Source organism: Doryrhamphus excisus, linkage group LG10, assembly GCF_037039965.1.
Source record: "Doryrhamphus excisus strain RoL-2023G ecotype Guam linkage group LG10, RoL_Dexc_Guam_v1.1, whole genome shotgun sequence".
Taxonomy (NCBI): Eukaryota; Metazoa; Chordata; class Actinopteri; order Syngnathiformes; family Syngnathidae; genus Doryrhamphus; species Doryrhamphus excisus.
The window spans coordinates 18414058-18438593 of NC_136366.1; the positions used below are offsets into that span (position 1 = coordinate 18414058).

The 24536-nt window shown below is 40.2% G+C and overlaps 3 protein-coding genes across 4 annotated transcripts in view; 1 reads left to right on the forward strand and 2 right to left on the reverse strand.

The window, feature by feature from the left end:
- On the forward strand, positions 1-6996 carry nadk2 (NAD kinase 2, mitochondrial). Of its 2 annotated transcripts, none has more exons than XM_058064691.2 (12): positions 1-701; positions 786-874; positions 952-1040; positions 2181-2262; positions 2636-2719; positions 2898-3037; positions 3149-3242; positions 3343-3438; positions 4664-4719; positions 4788-4841; positions 5757-5925; positions 6452-6996. In XM_058064691.2, exons 1-12 carry the CDS (start codon positions 489-491, stop codon positions 6588-6590), a joined length of 1305 nt encoding a protein of 434 aa, XP_057920674.2. In that variant the 5' UTR covers positions 1-488; the 3' UTR covers positions 6591-6996. The 2 variants fall into 2 exon arrangements, with proteins under 2 accessions (XP_057920674.2, XP_057920675.2); XM_058064692.2 differs by having other exon boundaries at positions 2-701; positions 5757-5880.
- Positions 6997-9775: 2779 nt separating this feature from the next.
- skp2 (S-phase kinase-associated protein 2, E3 ubiquitin protein ligase) lies at positions 9776-18605 on the reverse strand. Its single transcript, XM_058064982.2, has 10 exons — positions 18437-18605; positions 17110-17339; positions 16937-17048; positions 14631-14774; positions 13405-13539; positions 11516-11614; positions 11304-11431; positions 11008-11059; positions 10540-10647; positions 9776-10469 (listed from the first exon to the last, which is right to left on the reverse strand). Exons 1-10 carry the CDS (start codon positions 18448-18450, stop codon positions 10253-10255), a joined length of 1239 nt encoding a protein of 412 aa, XP_057920965.2. The 5' UTR covers positions 18451-18605; the 3' UTR covers positions 9776-10252.
- A 3423-nt stretch (positions 18606-22028) lies between these two features.
- fpgs (folylpolyglutamate synthase) overlaps positions 22029-24536 on the reverse strand; it is a 30020-nt gene continuing 27512 nt past the window's right edge. The window contains exons 15-16 of the mRNA XM_058057117.2: positions 22876-22942; positions 22029-22537 (exon numbers count right to left, since the gene is read on the reverse strand). Of these exons, the coding sequence (XP_057913100.2) occupies positions 22155-22537; positions 22876-22942 (450 nt within the window). The 3' untranslated portion in view covers positions 22029-22154. The remainder of the gene's footprint in view (positions 22538-22875; positions 22943-24536) is intronic.

Here is a 24536-nt window from a genome sequence, read left to right on the forward strand (position 1 = left end):
ACGTCCCTACGTGCTATACGTGCCTGCCAAGTTGGAATTTACGGGAAAGGCATGCTCGCTTCCAGACGTCGTTCGTACTCCAGCAGTTTATGAATATTCAGCTCTCTAAAATATGGTTGGTAGCATGGGCAGGGCGCAGACTTAATTCATATCGTGGTAAGATTGAATCCAATTGCTACATGTTGGCGAGTTTTGAGCAATCTGCGAGCTGCTTTGTTGCTAGTAACTAGCCTGTACACTTATCATAACTCCTAACATTGATTGTCCAGTACCTAGTTAGCTAGTTAAATGGCGACTAATCGCTGTTGATTTACATGTTAACAAATCACGGCTGGGAAACAACTAAAAGTAACCGGAACAAGTAAGTTAGCTGGTGGACTTGGTGACCTTCCAGACTCCTTTGAATGGATACGCAATAGTACTGAACCCGAGCGTCATTCCACACATTTATTTCGACTTTTATTTTTGATTTAAAATTAAATTGCAATATGCCTCGACGTTCTGTGGCACACTTGGTGTGTCTTGGAAATCAGGTGGCACACGGAAGCTTAGTTCACACCAAATCTCGTAACTTCTCATCCAAACCAAAATATGGATTCAAACCCGGGAAAGTAGCAGTGGTTACCAAGACGACCCGGTATGAGTTCGAACAACAACGTTATCGCTATGCAGGTCTCTCTGAGGAGGATTTGAAACAGCTGGTGAGACGAGATTCTGTTGAAAGTCCCCCGATGCTAATGCTAACATCATGACTTCTACCACGTGTGAATGTTTGTATTTTTCAGCTCGCTATGAAGGGTTCCAGCTACAGTGGCCTCCTGGAAAGACATAACATTCACACGAACAACGTGGATCATATTGTGAAAAGCCTGCAGTAAGATACTATCACAGCGACATGCTTGGAATTTTCCTCATGCTGCTTGTCAGAAGTCTTAAAATGCCGGCTTGCAGGAAAGAAGGAATTGACGTGCAAGTGGTGAAGAGGGGTGAATATGATGCAGAAGTAGTACAATGGGCAGATGCCATCATCTCTGCTGGAGGTACCTTTTTGGCAATTTATTATATATTTTAATTATATGCATGCAATATTGTGTATTGGGGGTTTCTGTGTGGCCCCGGGTCATGTGATTGTGTAAATAAGAGGCATTAACTTCAGTTTCTTGTAGAAAGGCGCTTAATGAACACAGAACTCTGAACTTTTAATGTTTGCTGTTAATAGTGACACAGTATTAACAGCGTTATGCTGCAATTTCAGCAAGATTTGCGGCATAAGTGGTAGATCGCCTTTCGTTAGAGAGAAGATACTGATCTCACCCAGTATCATATTTTGACGCTGATATTGGGCCGATTAATTATAATTTTTACAAGAATAAAGTCAAAATATTAAGAGGAAAAAAAGCTATCTTAAAAACTTAATATGATGAGGAAACAACAAATTGTGTAGCGTAAAGTTGATATATTAAAGAAGAGGTAAAAAGTTTGTTGCAAGTCAAAAATACTAAGGGAATAAGGTCAACATGTGGGAATAAAATATTCATGAGAAGAAAACATTCAAACATTGGCAAACAACATTAAAGTTGAAATATTTGGAAAATGTAATAAAAAGCAATGATGGAATAAACAGATGTAATTTTACCAGATTAATTGAAATATTAAGATTATAATTTTGTATTGTAACAAGATAAATGTCATGAGAAAATGCTATCAGCAGAGTTGAAATATGAAAAAAATGATGTACAAGTTGTAATATTAGAAACAAAATAAAGTTGTAATTTTTTTGAAATTTGAGTTGAAAAAGTTATATTGTGGCAATAGAGTCAATATATGTGAATAAAGTTATGAGATCAAAGTTGACATATTTGGAAAAAGAAAAAATGTTTAATCTATATCACAAATCTGACAGGACGTCCCACACACGGCAGACATGGTTGTTGTGATGCTGCAGAGGGGATCATCATTTTAACGCCAGTATCGGACAATATCAATACTGTGCTTTTTCACTGATATGCATTTGCATTCTTTCATTTTTCAGTATGTGCAATATATGAACAATTAGACTATTCTTTAAATGTCTCTGTTTTTGTCCTGGGCTAGCAGACATAATAGACAGTCTAACCAAGGATTAGGTAACGTATGCAAATACACAAATATGTTCTCTTACGCTCTCTTTGTTTTGATAGGTGATGGGACAATGCTACTTGTCGCCAGTAAGGTTTTAAGCAAGGACAAACCAATTGTCGGCGTAAACACAGACCCTGAAAGGTATAACACAACACACCAATATTTTGGCAGGACTCTGTAGTATGTGTATCAATGCGCCCCAGGAAAGATGTTTTGGTAGTTTTTTAAATCATGAAAAAATACTACAACTATTACCTGTTATCATCAGTGTACGTGTTAAAGCATGATCACAGCGTGTAATATGAAACCATGCACCGTTGGCTTCATAGTCGAAATAGATGTATCCGAATGGCAGCATTGTCAGCTAGCTGAAGTGAATTAACTGGATTTCTCATGTTACAATGCACAGAAAAGTGAAATAAATGTGTTCATGTTTCACATCAGTGTAGTGAAAAAAGTGCAGTTCCCCTTCAAAAGCATCTGTCATTCTTTGCATTTCACTTTCAACCTAAAGGTCAGAAGGTCATCTGTGCTTACCTGTTAAGTACACTCGCAGATTCCCTGAGGCGCTTGGGAAGCTCTCCTGTGGTGAGTTCAGGTGCGTATTTATTCACTAGGAAGTTTTGAAGCGTTATGTCTCACATTTGTAGATCTATTAAGTCTTAACCTTTGGCCAGTCTGTTTTTTGTGCAGCAGTAAAAATAATAATCTCTGACCTAGTGTGCATGTTCTTCCCATGCTCCCCCTGGCTCCTCACCTCATCTGTTGTCATGCAGATGGCAGTGGAGGCAGAGGATTCGACTGCACCTTGAGGGCACTGGCATAAATCCAACTCCAGTAGACCTGCATGAGCAGCAGCTGAGCCTGGAGCAGCACAGCCAAGCCCATCGCATCACCACCATGGACAACAAACAGAGCAAGTATCTGTTTGTGTAATGTGCCTCCAACTACACTTCTGGTGTATTTTTTTGTTTTTGTTTTTTGATTGTTTGTAAACGCTGATGTTCTCCTTTGGGTTGGTTTCCAGAGATGGGAATACTGAACGAGAGCTTCTCTAAGGCCAGTCTTCTTCCCATCAGGAGCCTGAACGAAATCTTCATTGGAGAGTCTTTGTCCTCAAGGTACCTGGAAAATGACTATATCGATGTGCGTCTCCGCGCGTGTGTGGGAGAATGTGCATCAGCATCAGCACTCACGTTCATGCTGTGACTTGTTCCGTAGGGCGTCCTACTATGAGATCTCGGTGGACGATGGCCCATGGGAAAAGCAGAAGAGTTCAGGGCTTAGCATTTGCACAGGAACAGGATCCAAAGCCTGGTACACATACACTATAGTCACAGTATTTTTTTAATTTACATGAAGAACAGTTATCCCTCGTTTATTACATTTAATTTGGTTCCAGGCCTGACCATGATCATGAAGGAGGATTCCTTATTTATAAACGGAATTTTTCCATCATCTGAGAATGGAAATAGAAAACTAGTTTACAACGTTGTAAACACAGTTTTAACAATATCAGAGCCCTTCAGACATGAAATAACACCCCTATAGTCTCTCGTATTATTTATATCTAATGTAGTAGACGTAATAAGAGAAAATAAGACATAATATAGACTGAGACTTGTTGGCATCGGGAGAGTTTCTTGTTCTTTTTTCTTTTGGTTTCTGTACAGTACTTCTGACTTGCAGTGGCTGTGTAACATGCACTGACACCAAGTGACCAGTTAGAATGCTACATAGTTTAACAGCCAGTTAAAAAAGGTCTATTGTGAGTGTGGCTAAAATAGGTTTGGCATTTCAGTTTTGATTTAAAAAAACAAAAACTGAAGTTAAACTTAAAATAATTTAACTTTTTAAGAATTTTTTGAAATAATTTTACTTTACTAAGAATTGTTTTAACATTAAAGTGCTCATGACAACAAAAATGTTTGGGGGAAAAAAGCATGGGATATGGGATAAGAGTTTCCCGTAGGATTTTTTCAAAGCTGTGGTGGCCGGCTGTATGAGAGATGGACTGCCCTCCTGTGTTGTGCCTCAGCTGAGTTGCTTTGGCTGCAATGACAAAACAATTTTTATGGCTTATTTGTTAATTACTGTCTTTATTTAATTTCACACAGCTTGGACATCATGAGAGGTGTACTCCTGTCACCAGCGGTTTTAAGTTAAAGTGTGCGTGTGTTTTGTTGGGACAGTAGTTTACACTGTTATCCAAGTTTTATAGTGACTACATTGTACCAAAGTGTTGTCACATGAAAAAATATAAAATATTTTCAGAAATGTGAGGGATGTACTGACTTTTGTGCCATGCTGTATATATATTACAATGCCGGTAAACATTGTCACATCAACACAGGCTTCCTACCAATAGAATGAAAGGAATTCAGCTCTCGCTCTGAACCAAATAATTGAGGGAAAAAAAGTGTGAATTTTTCTCCACTTTTCTTTGCAGTTTTGCTGAGCAGGCACAAAGGTCTGCCTTTGTCTTGTGTTTTGTTAGTGTAAAAACTCTTTGAAGTAATTGATGCCTTCTCTCTGTCCATAGGTCTTATAATATCAACAAACTTGCTGAACAAGCAGTGAATGAGATCCTAAAAATAGGTAGTGTCACTCTCAGATATTCAGTATGAATCCAAAATAATGCCGACTAATAACATCACTTTTTTAAGGAAAATATGAGACTGGCCTTGATATTCCACTGAACCCCCAGTTCATTGAGAAAGGTGAGTTTATAAATCCAAATTGTCCAAAAGACTGAACACAGGAAATGATTTATACTGTACAATGACAATGCATTTTATATACAGTAAAGTCTCGTTATATCGGTTAAAACAAATTACTACTTATTACGATACTATTTTCATTTCCCGGCAAATTTCTAGTCTTTTATGATATAATTAGCTCCGTTAGTACGATACCCGGTTATTATGATAATCCGGTTACTAGGATGCCCTTTTCATCTCCCGCCAGCCAACTTGGTCTGCTTATATCGATACAAAAGCAGCTTAAATCAATCTTTGCTTAAGGATTTCAATACCAAAAAAGAACACGGCGAACGGCTGCTTCCAGTCAACTTTATTTTTCACACTTCCACCACCAGAGTGCAGCACACAAAGCGGAAAACACCCGTCCCTCGCGCCTACCCCTCCGGGTGGCAACACCTTCCCTATCAATAGTTCCAGGGTGAATTATGTCCCGGTAATCGGTAATCACTACAGCGCAAGTTTATTTTTATTTCCTGAAGTACAAAATTTATTGTAGTGCAAAAGCATGCTAGATATGCAATCCATGAACTCAAGGAGAAAATTACATGCCATATCAAAGATCCGCCCACTTTTAATGCAGTTCGGCGCAGGATCGGATATATGGATAGTCCGGTTATATCGGTATTTTTTCCGACTCCCGAGAATATCGATATAACGAGACTTTACTGTATACAAATATTTTGTTTAATTCAATGAGATGTTTTATTAATGCTAATTCTTTCTTCTTTCTTTCATTTCTCATGGGAAAAATGTATTTGGTTAGCATCTAGTTCATCATAGTTCCTTCTGGAACTAATTAGTGGCGCTAACTAAGGTTCCATTGTAATTTAATTTTGTGTGGTCTATTTAATGTGCTTGTACATGTGCTTGTAGTTACTGACAAGTACAACGAATCACTGGTGTTCAGTCCCGAAGACAGACGTTTGTTCTTCAGCGTTCGAGAGCCGATCGTCAACAGAGTGTTTTCCAGCAGCCGGCAGAGAGGCTTTGCTAGCAAGTCAGTGGCCATTCCTCCATCTCACAAATGTGAAAGAGTCAAAAGGTTGGTTTATGCTTGATGCATCCACGAGGTCCACACGGCTTCCTGTGGGCAAACTTTTCACTTTTGCAACCACGCCCCTCTGTGTGCTATCCATACGGATACGCACAAAGGAAAACTATGCAAACCAGCAAGAGGTTTGAAAATACAGACACGGGTCATAGAGATCACCGTGATCAACAGATTGTCAATAATTCCTGGGGGAAAAACTGCCACTCTTGAGAGAGGAGGGAGTAAAAAAAAAAAAAAGTTGGGAAAATTGAAGAGACCAACATGTGAAACCAAGAAAGGGTGCTAAAGGGAAAAGGGATTCCGTGCAGCATCAAGTATAAACCAAGCTCAAGGCTGTCTCAGTCTGCATACTTACACATAATCTAAAGTGTGTAAGTGTCTTCACACTAACAAGTACAGCAAAATGTACTGCACCATCAGTACCCGGGTAAATATTGCATTTGTCATTTCTGGTCAGTGCGTGACAAGATTACTGCCGTGTTTCATCTTTGAAACGGTGTCACGTTTGCTCTTCCAGAGTGTGTGTTCGCTCTCGGTGCTGGGACGCATGCATGGTGGTGGATGGTGGGACGTCGTTTGAGTTCAACGACGGTGCCATCGCAACGATCAGCATGAGTGAGGAAGATCAGCTCCGCACTGTACTTCTGGATAACTGAGACGCCGGCTTCTCCTATGACACCTAACCACTACTGCAGCACCTGCTCAGACCAAGGGTTAAGGGAAGTACTGGTACCTTTATTTATTACACCCCCACCTCCCTCCCTCCCTTTCTATATGAAACTGGAAAAGGTTTGTCCAGATATTTTTGGTAGAAAGTTTGAATTTTTGTAGCTAAAAACTCAGAGAGGAGCAAATAAAGTGTGCAAAGTAGAAGAAACCAAAGGACAGGGGTGTCCAATACCTTAGTATTACCTTAGTGCGGGGGGCACTAAGGTAATATGGTTGTTTTGGAAAATTAGATTGCGGAAAAAATTACGTTGGGAGAATCAAGTCATCACAAAATGAAATTATACAAGATGGAAGTTGAAAAAAGTCGTTGTAAAAAAAAAAAAGAATAAATAAGCTGTAATTTTACCAGAAAGGAAAAAAGTCATATTGTAACGAAGAAAAAAGTTAAAATGTTATGAGAATAAACTCATAGTATTATGAGGAACAATAATTAATAGTGTAGGGTTGAAATATCAAAGTAAAAATGTGACTTTTTAAAAGTCAAAATAAAATCTGGTTGGGGAAAATTCTCATGTTATGGGAAGAAAATCAATGTTGCGGAGAAAGATTATTTAAGGAGAAAGTTTAAATATTTGGTGTGCGGAAGCAAAAATGGGATAGTAATAATATTCTTATTCATTTGTATCACAAAGCTGAGGTGTGTATTTTTTCATGAAATGTACATATGTACCTAAGATCCGCTGTAACGACTCCGAAATCAGGAAAATCCCCAAAGAAACAAACAAAACCTTAAGTTGTATATGTATGTATATGTGTTGTTTTACAAAATAGCAAAGTGTGGCCCTTGCATCCTTTCCATTTTACTATGTGGCCCTTGCTAGAAAGGTTTGGACACCCCTGCCTAAGTAGGTACTTTGGCTCCTCATCTTTGGTAAATGTTTGATCGCAAAACCATGTAGGTCAAAGCTGTTTCACATGTTTCTTTATCAAGAGCAATTGTCTCATTTTTAAAATGAATTATGTCACTATTTTAAATAAAACTCTTACAAAATCTTTTTTCTTTTTTTTTTTTCATTTCACACGCACACACACACACACACACGCTTGGGCAACAAATGCCTGTGCCCTGTGATTGGCCGGCCACCAGTCAAGGCTGTACCCCGCCTCCCACCCAAAGACAGCTGGGATAGGCTCCAGCATACCATTGCCACCCTAGTGAGGGTAAGCAGCATAGAAAATGGATGGATTGCATCAAACCGATTAGCTCACATGAATATGAAATGTAATCAAATGTAATCAATTATCTTGGTATCAAAATTGCATTCAGAAGAAAATGGGGCCAAATTTCACAGACATAATAAAGCATTTCACTGTACAAACAATGAACACAAGAAGCTTATTTTTAAGTTGAGACAGCAATGGTTTCTCTGAAAAACTGATATTAAATAATTAAAAATAAGTGTCTTTTTAACAGAAAAGCTGCAACAGTACATTATGTTTAATTTCAAATTTTCTTGTTATCGTTGTCGCTGAGAGGAATTTTCCTGAATTTCCTCTTTTAGCTTATCTTTGAGGAAGATGTCTGTCGTGGAAGCACTCCGGAACGCTCCTGTCAGTGGAAGATGTTTTGTTTTGATCCAATATCCATACAATCCGTAGTGAACACTCATTTGCACGTTGCAATGTGTTATGACTCTCAGATTACTCATAATGGGTTCTAAGCAACGTTAACTTTAATTTGTCACAGGTCCATAAATGACCTTCTAAATACATGTTTTTAACGTTGGAGCACTCCAGACATGAAATTAATATTCCTGTTACCCAATATTGTATTGACAGAAAAGACAAAGAAAATAAGCCATAATACAGAATCACATATGTTAGCATTGGGAAAGTTCCTTGTTCCAGTTTCTGTACAGTACTTGGTGTGATGGATAATGGCTCATCAATGGAACATCACTGACACCGAGTGACCAGTGTATATAATAGTACCTATTGTATCACTACGTGTTTTCACTGCATTTTCAGAATGCCTTATTTATATTTTAGTTCATTTAGCCATTTTAGCTGCCAGGTCGTCAACTGGCTGAAAGAAACAGTAATAACTAGTATACGTATATGGTCTTAATATTGCCATGGAAATTTTGCCAGTGCATTGGCTTTTATTGCCATTTCATTTTTTTTTTCATTTATTTGTGTTTAGTGTTTTATGACAGTATTTTGCGTCCTTACATGTGTTGTGTGAACGTGTGAATGACTTCGGTGTTAATTTATTTTTAAAAAGTCGACTTCCATGACAATGTAAGGGAGGAACTCTTGTATAACCCAAGGACCACCTCCACACGTAAGTATAGGCTTGGGCAGTGTTTGAATTTGAGCGATTCTGATTTGTTTAGATTCCTGTTCCTAATGATTCTCAATTCTGATTATTTTCAGTGGGAGGGTCATAAAAAGTTTGCATGGCCGCTAGCCAAAGTTCTTGGATGAAATGTCTGTCTCCATGGTTTTTAAAAGACTCTTTATGTAAGAGTACACGTTGACATGGTTTGTATTTTTAAAAAGCTTATGAGAAAACAATGGCACATATCCTACTTATGTATTGGAGTGTCTTATGATGCAGAGTAGAAAGTGTAAACTTCACCATGCTAAACAAGTGAATAAAGTAGCGTGGGGTCTGGTCAACTTCCTGGCTAAAGCTAGCATTAACATCAGGTAAAGTACACGTTCGTTAGCTGGATATTTGAATTGTTTGTCGTATTCACAGTATAATTTAAATATAGTATCATTTGTTGGCTGCTTCAATGCTGGTATAAGATCCACATTATTTGTTTTGTTCACGTTATTGGTTGAAAGTCCAGCGTAGTGCGTCAAACTGCCAGTAAACCATGAATCTAGGGGGGTTTAATCCTGCGAGTAGTGCATCCATTCTGCAATTTTTTCTTGTTTTTTTGTCAATTTTGGTCAAACTAGCAAGTGCCATCACTGAAATGGATGAACACAAACGCTGCCTCTTTTCGTTTGATGTTATGCCGCTGGCCAATCACCAAACGTAGGCACTGGAAGTTAAATAAATGAACGGTTCCAGGAGAATGAGAATGACAGACCCAGTTCCAGTCAATGCTTGATGCCAAACCCTAAACGGAAGTAACCTGTGAAAGCTAATTTCAAAGCAAATCACAAACAGGTGGTCAGTGGTTTACTTGTTTGGCACAACACAGTGAAACAATGCGTACACAGTGAACTATAACATGGGTTGTAGCTGGGCGATCACGCTGAAAGCAGTTGGACAGATAATCAACACATTTACCTTTCAGCTGCAATGATCGTTTATTGTAAACAAGTCAACTCGGCTTAGGTTTCTGTTTTCCAAGAGAGAACCTAACACTGATTAAAAGTGACCGATGGAGCATCATCTGCTTCAAAATATCTTTCTCCATACATAAAACCTCTTGAATTTAAAAACAGTACAACATTCAGCGTTCAAAAAGCACATAACTAGATTTATAAACAGATGATTATCCCTACCTTAAAAAACCTACAAATGTTTGTATTTAAAAAGGCTGCTTTCACTTGATCTTCAACAACTCGAAAGCCACATCTCCCTGCATGAAGACAAACATCGCCATCGCAGGTTTCAGCTGAAAAATCCTTACAACTTGAACCTCAGTCGACTTTTTTTGTTCCACATGCTGAGGCCGCCAACACCACCCACGGCACTGGCAGGGGTGGGGCGGGCGATGGCAGAGAATGGCCAGGAGTTAATGCAAATGCCCGGGTTTTCCTTCCTCAGCGTCGGCAGGTGACTATCGTTCACCAGCCCGAACACGTCCAGGTAATGCAGCGCATGGAAGGTTTTCTTGAGGTTGCTGAAAACGGAGCTCAAGTTAGTTTGTTGGCCGCTTAAACCGGACCCGGCTGGTTGATGGCAGAGCTTACGTGAGGGCGGCGATGTGAATGTGGTAGCAGCGGCTCAAGGACAGGTGCATGAGGTGTTGGAGATCGGAGAGGACTGGGAAGCAGTCGGCCATCAGCTGAGTACTGTCACTGGAACACATTCAGGGTTTCAGTTAATGTGAGAAGACTAGAAATAAAATTAGCTTTGTTGGCTTGAAATGAGCTATGAAAATAGATCAGTAGCTCTTGGCCATTTTCATTTTGTAAAAGTAGCGCTCACGTGAAAAAAACCTTGGTGAGCCCTAATATGGCCAGTTTACACTGCATGTATGTCATCGGTATTGGTATCAGCCGATTTCACTCATGGATTATTGGGATCGGTATTGGCAGCATAAAATCCTGATCAGGACATCCCTAGTGTACATACACATGGTACAATGTGGATATACTGTATATGCAGATACAGAAGGGAGTTTGCTGTTGTACATTCTTGACTGACCATGAACATACCTGAGATCAAGAGTAAGAATGTGAGGACATCTGGCAACCAACACTTTCACGTCTAGAAAGAGAAACCAAAACACATGAGGTAAAGTGCAACATGCCTGCAGCTATGGATATCAGAATAATATGCAATATCGGACACAAAACCTAAAGGTGGTGTCCGTGTTGACCTCACTGCCAGACTGTGTCTTTGGCAACATGAAAGATGCTGACTCTGCCACTTGCAAGTACTTGAGGGGGGTGATGTACTACGTCTTGAAAGTAAGTATTTTGCTCTTTGAATACATAGGTCTTGTACTAACCGTCTAGCGTGAGGCTGTCCCTGTACCCACTGAGGTTGAGCTTTGCAACACTGGGGGTCACGTGATTGACGACGCTCCTCACATGATTACTGTCAAAGGCGCACCACGATACGTTCAATTGCTCTATTCTGCATAAGGGTGAGACAGAGGGTGACAAAGATGAGGGAAACTGGAAGCGGAGACAAAGAAAGCAAGAGGAGTAAAGGGTAGACCTTAAGCAGGATTGTAGCATGTGAGCGAGGGCGTCGGCAGAGAAGTCTGAGCAGCCGCTGAGGTTGAGCTGACGTAGGTGTGGATTATTGTCCAGAGCTCTGCAAGACAAAATCAACATCCAACTATTCCAAAAACACTGACTTCATGCACTACAGACTCTAAAAGTGCTTCTTCCCTCCATCACACCTGAACACTTTACTGCATAATACTACAGTACTACTATGCCTTTCTGTTTTACTCTGCTCACCATGTACCACGGGTGTCATTTTTTGAGTTGGTGATGACCGCAACCAGATGTGATCAGCGGCGTCGCCAGACAGATTTCACTGGGGCACGTGCCCCAGTAAAAATGTCACCAATAAAAAAAAAAAACACTTACTACTTGGTAGGGTAATTAATTGCTGCTGTATTCACTCCACATAAACAATGGCACATGGCTAATTAATATGGTACAGTAAACCTTGGCTATATCGAACTCGGATGTATCGGAAATTCGCTCACAACGGACAGATAAAAAAGAACCAATTTTTCTGTAATGCATTTCCAATAAAAATTCATTGCATATATCGGATTTTTTATAACGGATTTCGCCTATTTCGGACAAAATCTCCAGTCCCGTTCCAATTTCCCTCGCATATATCGGATGGCCGCATCGTGTCTTTCTCCTGGCTCCAGATTTAGGACAAATATAAAAGTGAGTGACGTCAATAATACTAGCACAGCAGTGAATGAGATCTTAACCTCACTATTGGAAATAACGTAGGCCTGACGGGCGTAACAGGGCCTAGCTTAATGAACAATTTGTTATGCTCAGAGTCCAATAAAGTTAAACTCTCATTACCTTACGTCTCTTTTCATTGCCCAGTCCAGGTACATTGGAAACATAGTCAAGGAAGTGCCTTTTTATAACGGATAAAATCCGATTTACGCATATACCGGATATAAATCCGATATATGCGTAAAACGGACATTTTCCAGTGTACGCATATAACGGATTTCGCTTATATCGGACAAAACCAGTGGGAACAATTGAATCCGATATATCCGAGGTTTACTGTAATATAGTATTAAAGTGTAGCGACTTTAGCTGATAATACTTGTGTGTCAACTCCAAGTCGAGAGAACGAGAGAAAGGGAGCGAGAGAGAGAGAGAGGCAGGCGATAAGAATCACTGCGCGAGGTAGGTAATGTTAGCCGACAACAACGTTAAATATACTATTTTGATTTTGATTTGACTCTAACTGTAACTCCTAGCTAGATATCAGAAGGTTATTCGCCTGCGGCAGGGACAAAACAGCAAGGAATGAGAGAAGTAACTGAAGTCCTAGCTAGACAGGCAACAGAAGTCCGTCTTAAGTTAATGCTAAGTTAGCTAAAGTTATTCCTTGTATCAAGACTACATTAATTTGCTGTATGAGCTGTCGGGAGAACTTCCAGTGAGTTTCATGGTTCATGGTCTGTTGGTTCTGCTCAGGAACCAGCATCTTGAGCATCCTGAACTCTGCATCAATGATGATTTTGAGTAAGCTTGTGTTAGTTGACAGATATCGCCTATGGATGGTGCAGTGGTTCTCAAATGGTCTATCTTCAGGAAGAAAACCATTTAAGTTTATTTCACAGAAAACGGCTCCACACTTGGCTGAGAAGCACAAAGAGGCAGGATAGGCTTCACCATCTTGCCATCATGTCAGTGGAGAGTGAGGAACTTTCCTAGTTAAGCCACAGCCAAGTGATTGACCACTTTGCAAAACTGAAAACAAGACGTTACAGTTTACTTCCCAAAAATGATTGTTTTTGTGTTTTTGTAATGGTTTAATGTAATGGTTTAGAAGTAAGAGTAAGAAGTAAGAGTAAAGTAAAGTAGTGCACATCAACACACGAAACTAACCTGATGATGGTGTCAGAGAGTTGCAGGCCTTCCAGACTGAGACACTCTAAAAGATGACAGCGACTGAGGATGCTCTCCAGGGTTGGTGTGGTGATGATGGAACTGGACAGGTCCATTTCAGCTATCTGCAGTGTGCTAACAGGACAAAGACAACACTTTCATGTTGGAAAAACGTCAATAAGCAACAATGGCGGTCTCATGAATTAACAATCAATCCGATATTGGCCTCAACATTCCACTGACAAAAGAAAATCGGCACAGAGATGTGTGTGTATTTGGATATTTAGGGATTAAACCTGGATTATGTCGCTAGTTGGGGGTTTCCGGGACAAGATTTCTTGTTCAGTTAGACGACCATAAACAATGGCGTTCCAAGCCACAATGAACGGGGGCCTCCCGTCGGTCATACAGTCGCTTTGTCTTTGTGAGAGGAGGCGGGGACACTAGCATACACACAGCAGAAGAGTCCTCATGAGGAGCAATGCAACGTAAAAAAACGCCTGCAAAGCACCAACAAGCCAGTATGCCCAATCTGTTTAAAAATGGTGGCAGCAAAAAGGAAAACAAAATGAACGTGCTCACATCAAATGTATGCACCCGACCCAGTTTTTCCATCAAGAAAAAACCTACATTCAACTATCACTGAGACGTTTCGTCGGCAAAGTAAATACAAAAAACGAAAAAAAATGCTGCTTTTTAATAGAGTTGAAAAGCCAGCATTTCAAGAAATGCTACAAACAGACAGAGTACAATTTTCCTTTGGAAAACATACATGTCACTAGGCCTGTCACAATAACAAATTTTGCTGGTCGATAATTGTGCTATTAGACCGATATTCAATCATTTCAACTTAAAAAAACTAAACAATTATCATTAAGATTATCATTCAAAGATCATTGTGTCATGTCACATTTGAGCCACTGGTTGCCCTGTTCTCAAGATACAGCTAATCTCTAAAGTCATCAGGTTTTAACCCCTACTGTCTTTCAATATTTTTGGATGAACAATAGGCCACAGCCAAACATGAAACAACAATCATTCATTTTTCAGAAACTTTTTAGCATATTTACAAAATATCAAAATGGCCCTTGCATCCTTTCATTTTTCAGTATGTGGCCCTCGGTGCAAAGGTTTGGACAGCCCTGGGATAAATGTCGACAGAGCTTTTGTGCAGTCAACTGAATACCAAATTGGATTTCCTTCCAGACATGACAAGCAACACTCACCATGTGCCCGTTACGTGCAGGTTGTCTATAAAAGAGCGAGGGCAGCGTAGCCTTTGCACGCCCGTCTTCAGAACCTGCTCCAGAGCTGGACCCATGTTGGTCATCCCCTCCAGGTCTACACTGTGCCACAGTGATTCATCGAATCTGAAAGACGCCAGCGCCATCATCAACACATGGAAATAGAAATACAATATGACCATGTATGTTTAGGGGTGTGAGGAAAACAAACATTTAGCACTACTTTACATTTCTAGATGCTCTATTCTTTTCATCTCCTGCTTTGTTATGCATGATGAAAAAATATAGAGGCTGTCAGAGGATTAAAATGTCTCATCAAATGACTGAAGTGTGCACATTTTTACTGTATTCTATTAACAGAAAAAAACAGGATATGTATCACACGTCTGAAAAGCTAATGGTGGGAAAATGTTTGTCCCTTCATGATTTCTTATGTTTGTCACTTCAGTGTTTCAGATCATCAAACACATTTAAAAATGAGTCAATGACAACACAACTCAATGAAAAATGTAGTTTTAAAATTAAACATTTTATTATGAACGGAGGGCGGCACGGTGGACTAGTGGTTAGCATGCAGACCTCACAGCTAGGAGACCAGGGTTCAATTCCACCCTCGGCCATCTCTGTGTGGAGCTTGCATGTTCTCCTCGTGCATTTGTGGGTTTTGTCCGGGTACTCCGGTTTCCTCCCACATTCCAAAAACATGCTAGGTTAATTGGCGACTCTAAATTGTCCATAGGTATGAATGTGAGTGTGAATGGTTGTTTGTCTATATGTGCCCTGTGATTGGCTGGCGACCAGTCCAGGGTGTACCCCGCCTCACGCCCGAAGACAGCTGGGATAGGCTCCAGCACCCCCGCGACCCTTGTGAGGAAAAGCGGTAGAAAATGAATTCATGAATTAATTATGAACGGACAGTTAGGAGACCCGTGTTCAATTCTACCCTCTCCCCGTGCATGCATAGGTTTTCTGCAGGTACTCCGGTTTCCTCCCACATTCAAAACTAAATTTATTGTCTATATGTGCCCTGTGATTGGCTGGCGACCAGTCCAGGGTTTACTCCGCCTCTCACCCGAAGACAGCTGGGATAGGCTCCAGCACCCCGCGACCCTCATGAGTATAAGTGGTAGAAAATGAATGAATGAATGATGAAGGGAGAAAAAAAATCCAAATCTACATGAGCCATGAGCCCCCCCCCCAGACTAATTAAGTTCTATCAGTCTGGAAAAGGCTATATGGCCATTTCTAAAGCTTTGGGACTCCAGTAAACCACAGTGAGAGCCATTATCCACAAATGGAATATTAAAACACGAAAATAGTGGTGAGCCATTCCAGGAGTGGCCAACCAACCAAAACAACCCCAAGAGTGTAGTGACAACTCATCCAAGAAAAGACCCAAAACAACATCCAAAAAATTGCAGGCCTCACTTGCCTCAATTAAGGTCAGTGTTCATGACTCCACCATAAGAAAGACACTCTGCAAAAACGGCCTGCATGGCAAAAAGAAGAAAAAGAACATTAAGGCTCAAAGGAGAATGTCCGGCCATCTGTTGGTGACCTCAAGTTGAAACCAACTTGGGTTCTGCAGCAGGACAATGATCCAAAACACACCAGCCCACCTCTGGATGGCCGAGTCAAAGTAAAAGTGCTGACCAGAATTCCTCCACAGCACTGTAAAAGACTTGATTGCTGCTAAGAGTGCCCCAACCAGTTATTAGGTTTACGCTGCGCTTTGGTTTTGTTTTTTCATTAATAATAATAAAAAAAGTTTCATTTAAAAGCTGTATTTTGTGTTGTCCATTTTCTATATCGTTTATCCTCACGAGGGTCACAGGACTATGCTGGAGCCTATCCCAGCTGTATTCGGGCGAGAGGCGGGGTACACCCTGGACTGGTCGTCAGCCAATCACAGGGCACATATAGACAAACAACCATTCACACTCACATTCATACCTATGGACAATTTGGAGTGGCCAATTAGGTTAATTGCATGTTTTTGGAATGTGGGAGGAAACCGGAGTACTTGGAGAAAACCCACGCCTGCATGGGGGAAACATGCAAACTTCACACAGAGATGCCCGATCTCCTGACTGTGTGGTCAACTACTCGGCCCCCGTGCAACCCCAGTAGTGCTGTCAGTGACTAATATTTATTTTCTTGATGATGTAAAATATTTAAGTGTGACAAACTTGTAAATCAATAAGAAATCAGGAAGGGGCCAAACACCCTTTCACATATATACATGTCACCCCAGTTGCACCCACGCTACTATTTAATACTATACTAACGCTAGGCGATGCCAGCGCCTGCAAGTGACTGATGTCATGAGTAGGTCGTGCAGCGGGAGGAAGAAGAGGATCCTGAGAATCAGCTCATCAGGAAGGTTATCCCATGAAACACCTGCAGGAGGACATCATGAATGAACGGGCAGACTGCAAGGACTATTAAGACATGATCTTACCAGACAGCGATTCTTTCCTCTTCCTCGAGCGTCTGGAGATGACAAAGTGGTTGCAGTCATTCTCTTTCCCCTTCCACATGGAGCGCTGTTTGTGTCCAGGTGACCACTGGTGGATGAGCTCTGTCGGGGTGCATTCGGAGTCCTGACCCTCAGTCCACTTCCGTTTGCTGCTGCCTTTACACAACAAGGAACCCTGGATGGCCAGGCAGGGAACATCTTGCAGTGGCATACTGGGTGGAAGACAAGCATTTTCTATATGAATGGGATGGAGTTATTGCATGTGTTTGTCAATAAACAGAGGTGCTGCACGTTCTAAAACAAAATAAAAAAATAGAAAATTCAGCAGGAATTTTACAAGAATCAGGTGCAAATATCACAACATCTTATGTCTTCCAATGAGGAACAAAAAAAATCTTAATTTTACAAGAATAATGTAATGTGAGGGGGGTGGGTGTAAATGGCATTTTAGGTTGAAATAATTTTAAATTTAACAATATGAGAAACAAGCAAAAAATAACAAAATGATCAGAAAAAAGCTGAAACTGGAAAATGTAAATAGAAGAAAGAAATGGGGGAAAAACTACTAATTGTGTAAAAAAATAAAGTATTCTAATGAGAAAATTTGCAATTTTGTGAAAATAAACTCATGACAAAAATATTTTAGTAGCACAGAATTTAAATATTAAAAAGGGGGGGTCTTATTTTTGGACAATTAGGGTGGGAGAAAACTCTTATGGGAATAAAGTATCAAGTCACATTGCAAAAAGAAAATGCACATAATTTTTCAAGAAAATTGAAATATTTGCAAAAAACCATCAAAATGGGGGGAAAGGAGCAAAGGGAGAGTTCATACGATAATACACTTTTTCACCAGTTTTTTTCTTCAAGTATACAAGTTCTTAGCATACAGTATCCACGTGCTACTTCACAAAATATCGACGTGGCCCTCGCATCCTTTCATATTTTATTTTGTGGCCCTCCATGGAAAACGTTTGTCCGCCAGCGGGTAATGTGTTGATCGAGGTGAGCAAATGTGATGTGAACGAGTTTTGGGTTCATCCTTGTTCCTTCTGCCCGCCATATTAGCTTGACCGCGCAAAAGCGCAACAAAATATGACAACTTTACTTAGTCATTTTGCCATCTTAAGACTCAGATCTTCGTCGATACATACCAGGATTACACACGAGCAATCAAACAATTTGTTAGTATAATAGAAATAGCCATTAGGTGGCTGGCTCCATAGCAGTTTCACGGTGAATTGAACGACAAGAACAAACTACCGAAAAAAAGTGATTTTCTATCTTTACAACAGAATTCTGACGATACCTTTCTTGTGGCATCGCCTCCGCTTCCGAAACAAATGTGTCATGTGCAACAAAAACCTGACACTGCAGACTTTAGAAAAGTTTTGCCGCAGTAACCCCCCAGCCTGACTCTTTTAAACGCACCGCCAGCTGCATGGCGCCTTGCGTCATGACGTCACAACTCGCGTACTCCCGCACTAAGTTGCCAGATGAGTAAACACAAATGTACAAACGTACCGGATACTTAAAATGATCCTATTTTGAGGAAACATTTCGTCCGAGCGTACATCTGGCAACGCTGATCCAGCATCCTGCGTCATCTGTCGATTGATCTGAGCATGCTTATTCCCAATATTTGACCTAGGGTCATAAGCAGGAAGTGATACGCATATAGTACTGGTTGTAATGGCACCAGTAACAACCTTCATTTGGGCTGTCTTTAGTTTTTTGTTTCTTAAGTAAATAAATGTCTTACTGCATCCAACCTCAGCAGCAATGGCCACTGGAAGAGGCCTTGATTATGCAGCTCTACAATCCCACCGCATTCAAAGAGTGAAAGCAAAGCTTTTTTTCCATTTTAAAGCTTTACTTCGAGTAGTAGTAGATCCTTACAAAATTTTAAGACCAGTAGAAAAGTTGCACTAATGTACATTTTGCACTGTTGGATCTAAAGGATGTTCGAAGTAGAAGACAAAATGCGAGTGAGACAAAGAAAAAGAGTAAGACCATGCTTGTTTGAAATAAGCATTAAACAACATTTAAAAAGACAATTTTGGCAAAAAAAAGTGGAGTCATGATCTCTTAACGGACGGCATCATGGTCCGGGGTGTTCTTTTCTTCAATGGAAAAAATGGAGCCACATGTTGCGCAGGGGCGTCAAAATGCATCTGGCGATGTGGAGAGGTTGCAGGGGGCGTCCCTCATGACTGAAGGCCCTGGGCTGTGTGGTAATGACTGGCTTTTTCAACAGGACAACGTTGCCTTAGAGTTTAATTTAAGAGCTTACATCGAGGCATTTCCGTGGTTTTCTTGATAATAACCAAAACCATTCTTATACGTTTATTACGTTCTTATATCAATGGCTATGGAATTGTACTGCCAAAAAGTTTAACTCTTCCTGTGAGCCATTTTTGTCATCATTATATCTGTCCAAATAAAGGTACCTTTAGTTGTGCCAGGTATTAAAATGAATAACAAACTGAAGAAACTGAAGAAACAAGGTTGGTCTAATCATTTTTCCATGACTATAAACTTATTTTAAGGTCTGTTGTCAGGAAAATGTGAGCAAAAGAAAACATTTGAAAGTAATGACCATACCAGTGATTTAGCAATATGTTCACTTATAGATCAGATATTCATCGCCTTTACCTCCAAATGACATTAATAAAAAAAAAAACTGGCCACAACCTTGCAATGTTCCATTTGCAAAGTGACACATGACCTGTATGTATTGAAGTGATGACTATTTTATTTTTCACAGTGAAATACATATTGTACCAATTATTACATTCTGATATGGTGAATATTTAATCTTATTTTCAAAGAAAATGAGAGTCAATCACAAAAGTCACCACTATTAAAATAGACAATAGAACATTTGAATTTTTTAATTTTGATTGATTTTTTAAGACCATCCATCCATGTTCTGTCACTTCAGGGTCACAAGGGGCTGGGGGCTACCCCAGTTGGCTGGTAAATGGTGGACCACACCTTGGACTGGTCAGCAGTCAATCACAGGACATAAAAAAGCATCACACAGTCACTGACACCACATTGTCTGCACCAAGTCAGGCCGGCTAAACACTAGAGTCTAGTGGTTTTGATGGTCAAGTCACTAGACTCTAGTGACTAGATGGATATATTTTTATTTAGTAATCAGGATAAGAGCCACGAAAACTGCACGGATGTTGAAATCAAACCCAGTTATGGACAAATAGAAACAAGGAAATCATGCATAGCCTTCAAAAAAGTCACCAAAAAGGTAGTCAAGCTTTCAAATAAGCAGGAAAAAAATCCCAAAGTCAAAGCAGCCCTTGCAGATGTTCTTCCTAAACAGCAATCCTTCCTTTATCACGGTTAATTGGTTCCAGACTCCACCATGATAAGTAAATTTCATGATATAGGATTCCTTCTTCATAAATGGAATATCTTCGTAGAGCATAGAAAACCCGTTTACAGCCTTTTCAATACAATTTTTAACATTATTAGAGCCCACTCAGGATGCAATAATAGACATACAGAAAAAACAGAATAATAAGCCATTTAAGTACTTAAGTATGTGTTCCTGTAAATGTGTTAAGGTGCTGGGGAGCAGACCGCTTGAAAATACAAACATACATAAAAATGTCTTGTATGTGCTTTTTTGTTTTTACAAATAGGCTGTATTCAACCACACATCATGATTTAATAAATATTTTTTAAAAACAGTGATTGGCGTTGCAAAATTCGAAGCGCAAAGTGGCGAGGTACAACCGTACCATGATAATTAAAATGAAATACTTATGTTGCAGGGGATATAATTAACACGCGTATACAAAGTATACTGTATGTACTGCATGTACATTATATAAGTCAGCATTCAAAGTCCTGAAAAATTTGGTCCCCTTTTCCTGCAAGAATAGGGCATTTTATTGCGCAGACAACTTCAAATCACCATTCATTGATAAATACAGTATGCGATAGGTAACATGTACCACTGTTTAAAAAAGCCCAAAATTCTTATGTTTGTCTTTGTTTCAATAATTCACTTTCTTGCCCAAGAGCTGAGAATTCTCATCTTGTCCAGCGGTCCTTCAAGGCCCCATAATTGTGTTCCATGACTTGGTTCCATGTGTTCACGAATCATCTTACATGAATGCTCGTTTGTGATAAATACCAATACACTTCATACTTTAAAGTAGTTAATGAATTTATGATTGGATTGTCATACGTGAACAACGGTAATTGGGAGGGGGGGGGGGGGGGGGCTGTACCACTACTTTTCATTTAACTCAACATACACAAACCTTCTGGAATAAGTGACGTACAAACAATTTCATCTCAAGATCAACGTTCAAATGATGTCAACACATTTGACTTCAAGTGGGATTTCAAACATGGCACTACAGCATACGTAAGGCTTTGTGTGAGGCTTGGCCTGTGCTGAAGCTGCCTGACTCCAAACAGCATAGTTTAGAGTAGTGGTTCTCAACTAGTTTGGCTGCGGAACCAACCATCACCCATCAATGAAAAGTGGTGACCCAAAATGCAGATTTTTTTCAAGCCAAACTTCTCAAACATCTTATCTTTAAAAAGGGACTGTTTAGAAAACAATGTGAGAGGCAGAGGTGAGACGCTGTTCTCTTAATAGCACACTCTTCTCCCAGCTGTTTGTTGGACAAACAGCACGTTAAGATGCCCTTCACCGGCCAAGCAAGCTGTGTTAATATGTTTAACTTTCTGGAATGAATGAATTGGATTTCAAAGATTTTATGTGAAAAATGCATTTGGTTCAAGTAAATTTTGATTAGAGAGTCACCTTCACAACAGAATGACGCTAACCAAGGCACCCCTGTAAATGTCTGTTCTTGGTCTTCCAAATAAATGACTTCCAGTCCAGTGTAAGTTGCTGCGTGTGTTTTTTAGACCCATTTGTTTCGCTATGATCTATGATACTGTACTACTCCTAGTAGCTCCACCACCGCCCAGAACAGTAGTGGTAGTAAATTTGACAAACATAATTCATACATGGGAATTGTAATTCAAGGTCCATTTGCGAATTCAGGGGAAAGATGTTTGAGTGCCCCTCCTACCAGGTGCAGGCTGCCAGTGATCAGGATGTGGATCTCGGCTGCATTGCAGAGCGGAGCAACTTTGGCAATCATGCTGGGCTTCAATGGGAGCACTTTCTTAGACGCGTCGGCCAGCACGGGGTCTCTGCCCTGTGTGGCCCAATGAAGGGCACTAAGGATGCATGGGAACACCAGTGTGTCTGCTTTCTTATCGCGGGCCAAAGACAAGCTGCTCTCAATCAGAAGCGGAGTGCCCCCGGCGTCTCCCGTGCTGTTGTGCAAGCGCCAGCTCCTCTCGTTTTCCAAGCAGCGGGTCAACATGTGCTCCACGGACACGTTGAAGTTCTGTTGGTCTGAGAAGCAACAAGATGATTAATATCGTGAAATGTACAATCCTAAACAAACAAAGCAGCCTACATGTTTGACAGTCTATGCATTAAAAGAAAATGTTTTTATGCGGTATATCAGGCTAAATAGCATGTCATGGGGCCAAAAAAAGTGGTGAGTGCCAGCAATCGAATTGTTTATTCCACAACCCTCAGGATCTTTTATGCAGCTCAACAATCGGGCCGCGTAAAAAAGAGAAACCGTTTTTGCCCTTGCTATCAAAAGATCATGACAGTCAATACCAAATGGAAAATTACAGCATCTCTTTTTCGTACAAAATCAGTATTGGACTCAGTGATCTCACCTGCATTACAGGAAGTGATGGTCTCCGTGATGTTCGGGCAGAACACAGCAAAATCAAAATGGCATGGCTGAAACACAAACCAAGCTGTTCAACTCTTGAGTACAAACTGCATATAGAATATTACTTATTTTAACTTGCAGGCATCATTGTATATCATGTATGCATTGGGGCTGATTTTAGCAAAAAAAAACAATTGCCATACATTCATTTCATTCATGAATGAATAATTGCCATACAGTCTGGACTGTCTTGCCATACACTGCCACCCATTGGTTAACTTTTGTAAGTGCAAAAAACCTGTTTCAAAAACAAGATGGCCGAAAGAAGTGCAGATGTGCCTTGCAGGGGAGGAATATATCTGTCCATTCCTTCTATTCCAGGAAAAAAATATTGAGACATCAAGCAACAACTAAGGAGTAATATAATTGTTAAAATTACCATGTATTGATTTTGTGATTGATCATGTGTCCACTAAATTGGAGCTGGTAAAATGTCTATAGACAATTGTCATTATCTTGCTGCATGATGAAAGATCTCCCAATCAGTTTGGATGCATCTTTCTTTAAATTCGCAGACAAAACCTTTCTGTAGACACCCGCTCCCCCAGTTCATTTTGCTGCTGCTATCACGGGTTACATCATCCATGAAGATTAATGAGCCTGCCCCAAAAGAAGCCAAGCAAGCCCAGACCATAACGTTGCCCACCATGTTTCACAGATGAGCTTGCATGTTTGGGATCATGAGCAGATCCCTTCTTTCTCCAAACTTTAGCCTTTCCATCGCTTTGGTGAAGGTTCATCTTTGTCTCGTCAGTCCAGAAAACTTTGATCCAGAATTTTTGAGGCTTGTCTCTGTACATTTTGGCAAAATCCAGCCTGGTCTTCCTATTATTTTTGCTAACGAGTGGTTTGCATCTTTTGGTGTAGCCTTTGTACTTTTGTTCATGGAAGTCTGCGAACAGTAGATGCTGATACCTTCACTTCTGCCCTCTGGAACTTGTTGCTGATTTCACAAACGGTTGTTTTAGGGTCTTTCTCTAGAGCTCTCACAATGTTCCTGTGGTCAACTGCTGTTGTTTTCCTTGGTCTGCCCATTGGACGTCTGTTACTTAGTACATCAGTGATTTATTTCTTCTTCAGGACATTCCAAATGGTTGTACTGGCTATGGCTAATGATCTTCGATCTTCTCTTAGCTTCACAGCTGCCTCTTTTTCCACCCATAGACAACTCTCTTGTTTTCATGTTTATTGCACCTCTGATGTCTGCAAAGGCAAAACCCAAACCTGAAACTGAGTGTAGACATTTAGTGGTATTTATTGTCAATAATATTGTCAACCGGGCAATAGAACACACCTGTGAGTCACATGCTCCAATACTTTTGCTCACATAAAAATGTGGTGTTCCTTGATAAATAATGTCATCTTCTAAGTTGTTTATCACATCCCAATGTATCTATTGGTGTGAAACCCAAACGTTTCCAGTCTATAGCAAAAAATTATGAAATTGGACTCACTTTTGGAGGGGACTGTATATCCACAGTAAATACACACGTGCTTGCACACGTCTAAAATCACCATTTCATCAGAAACTGATAAATCGTTCAGCCTCAATAAGCACACAACCAGCTCAGAGATGCCATAAAAGAGCTTCTGATGGGAAAG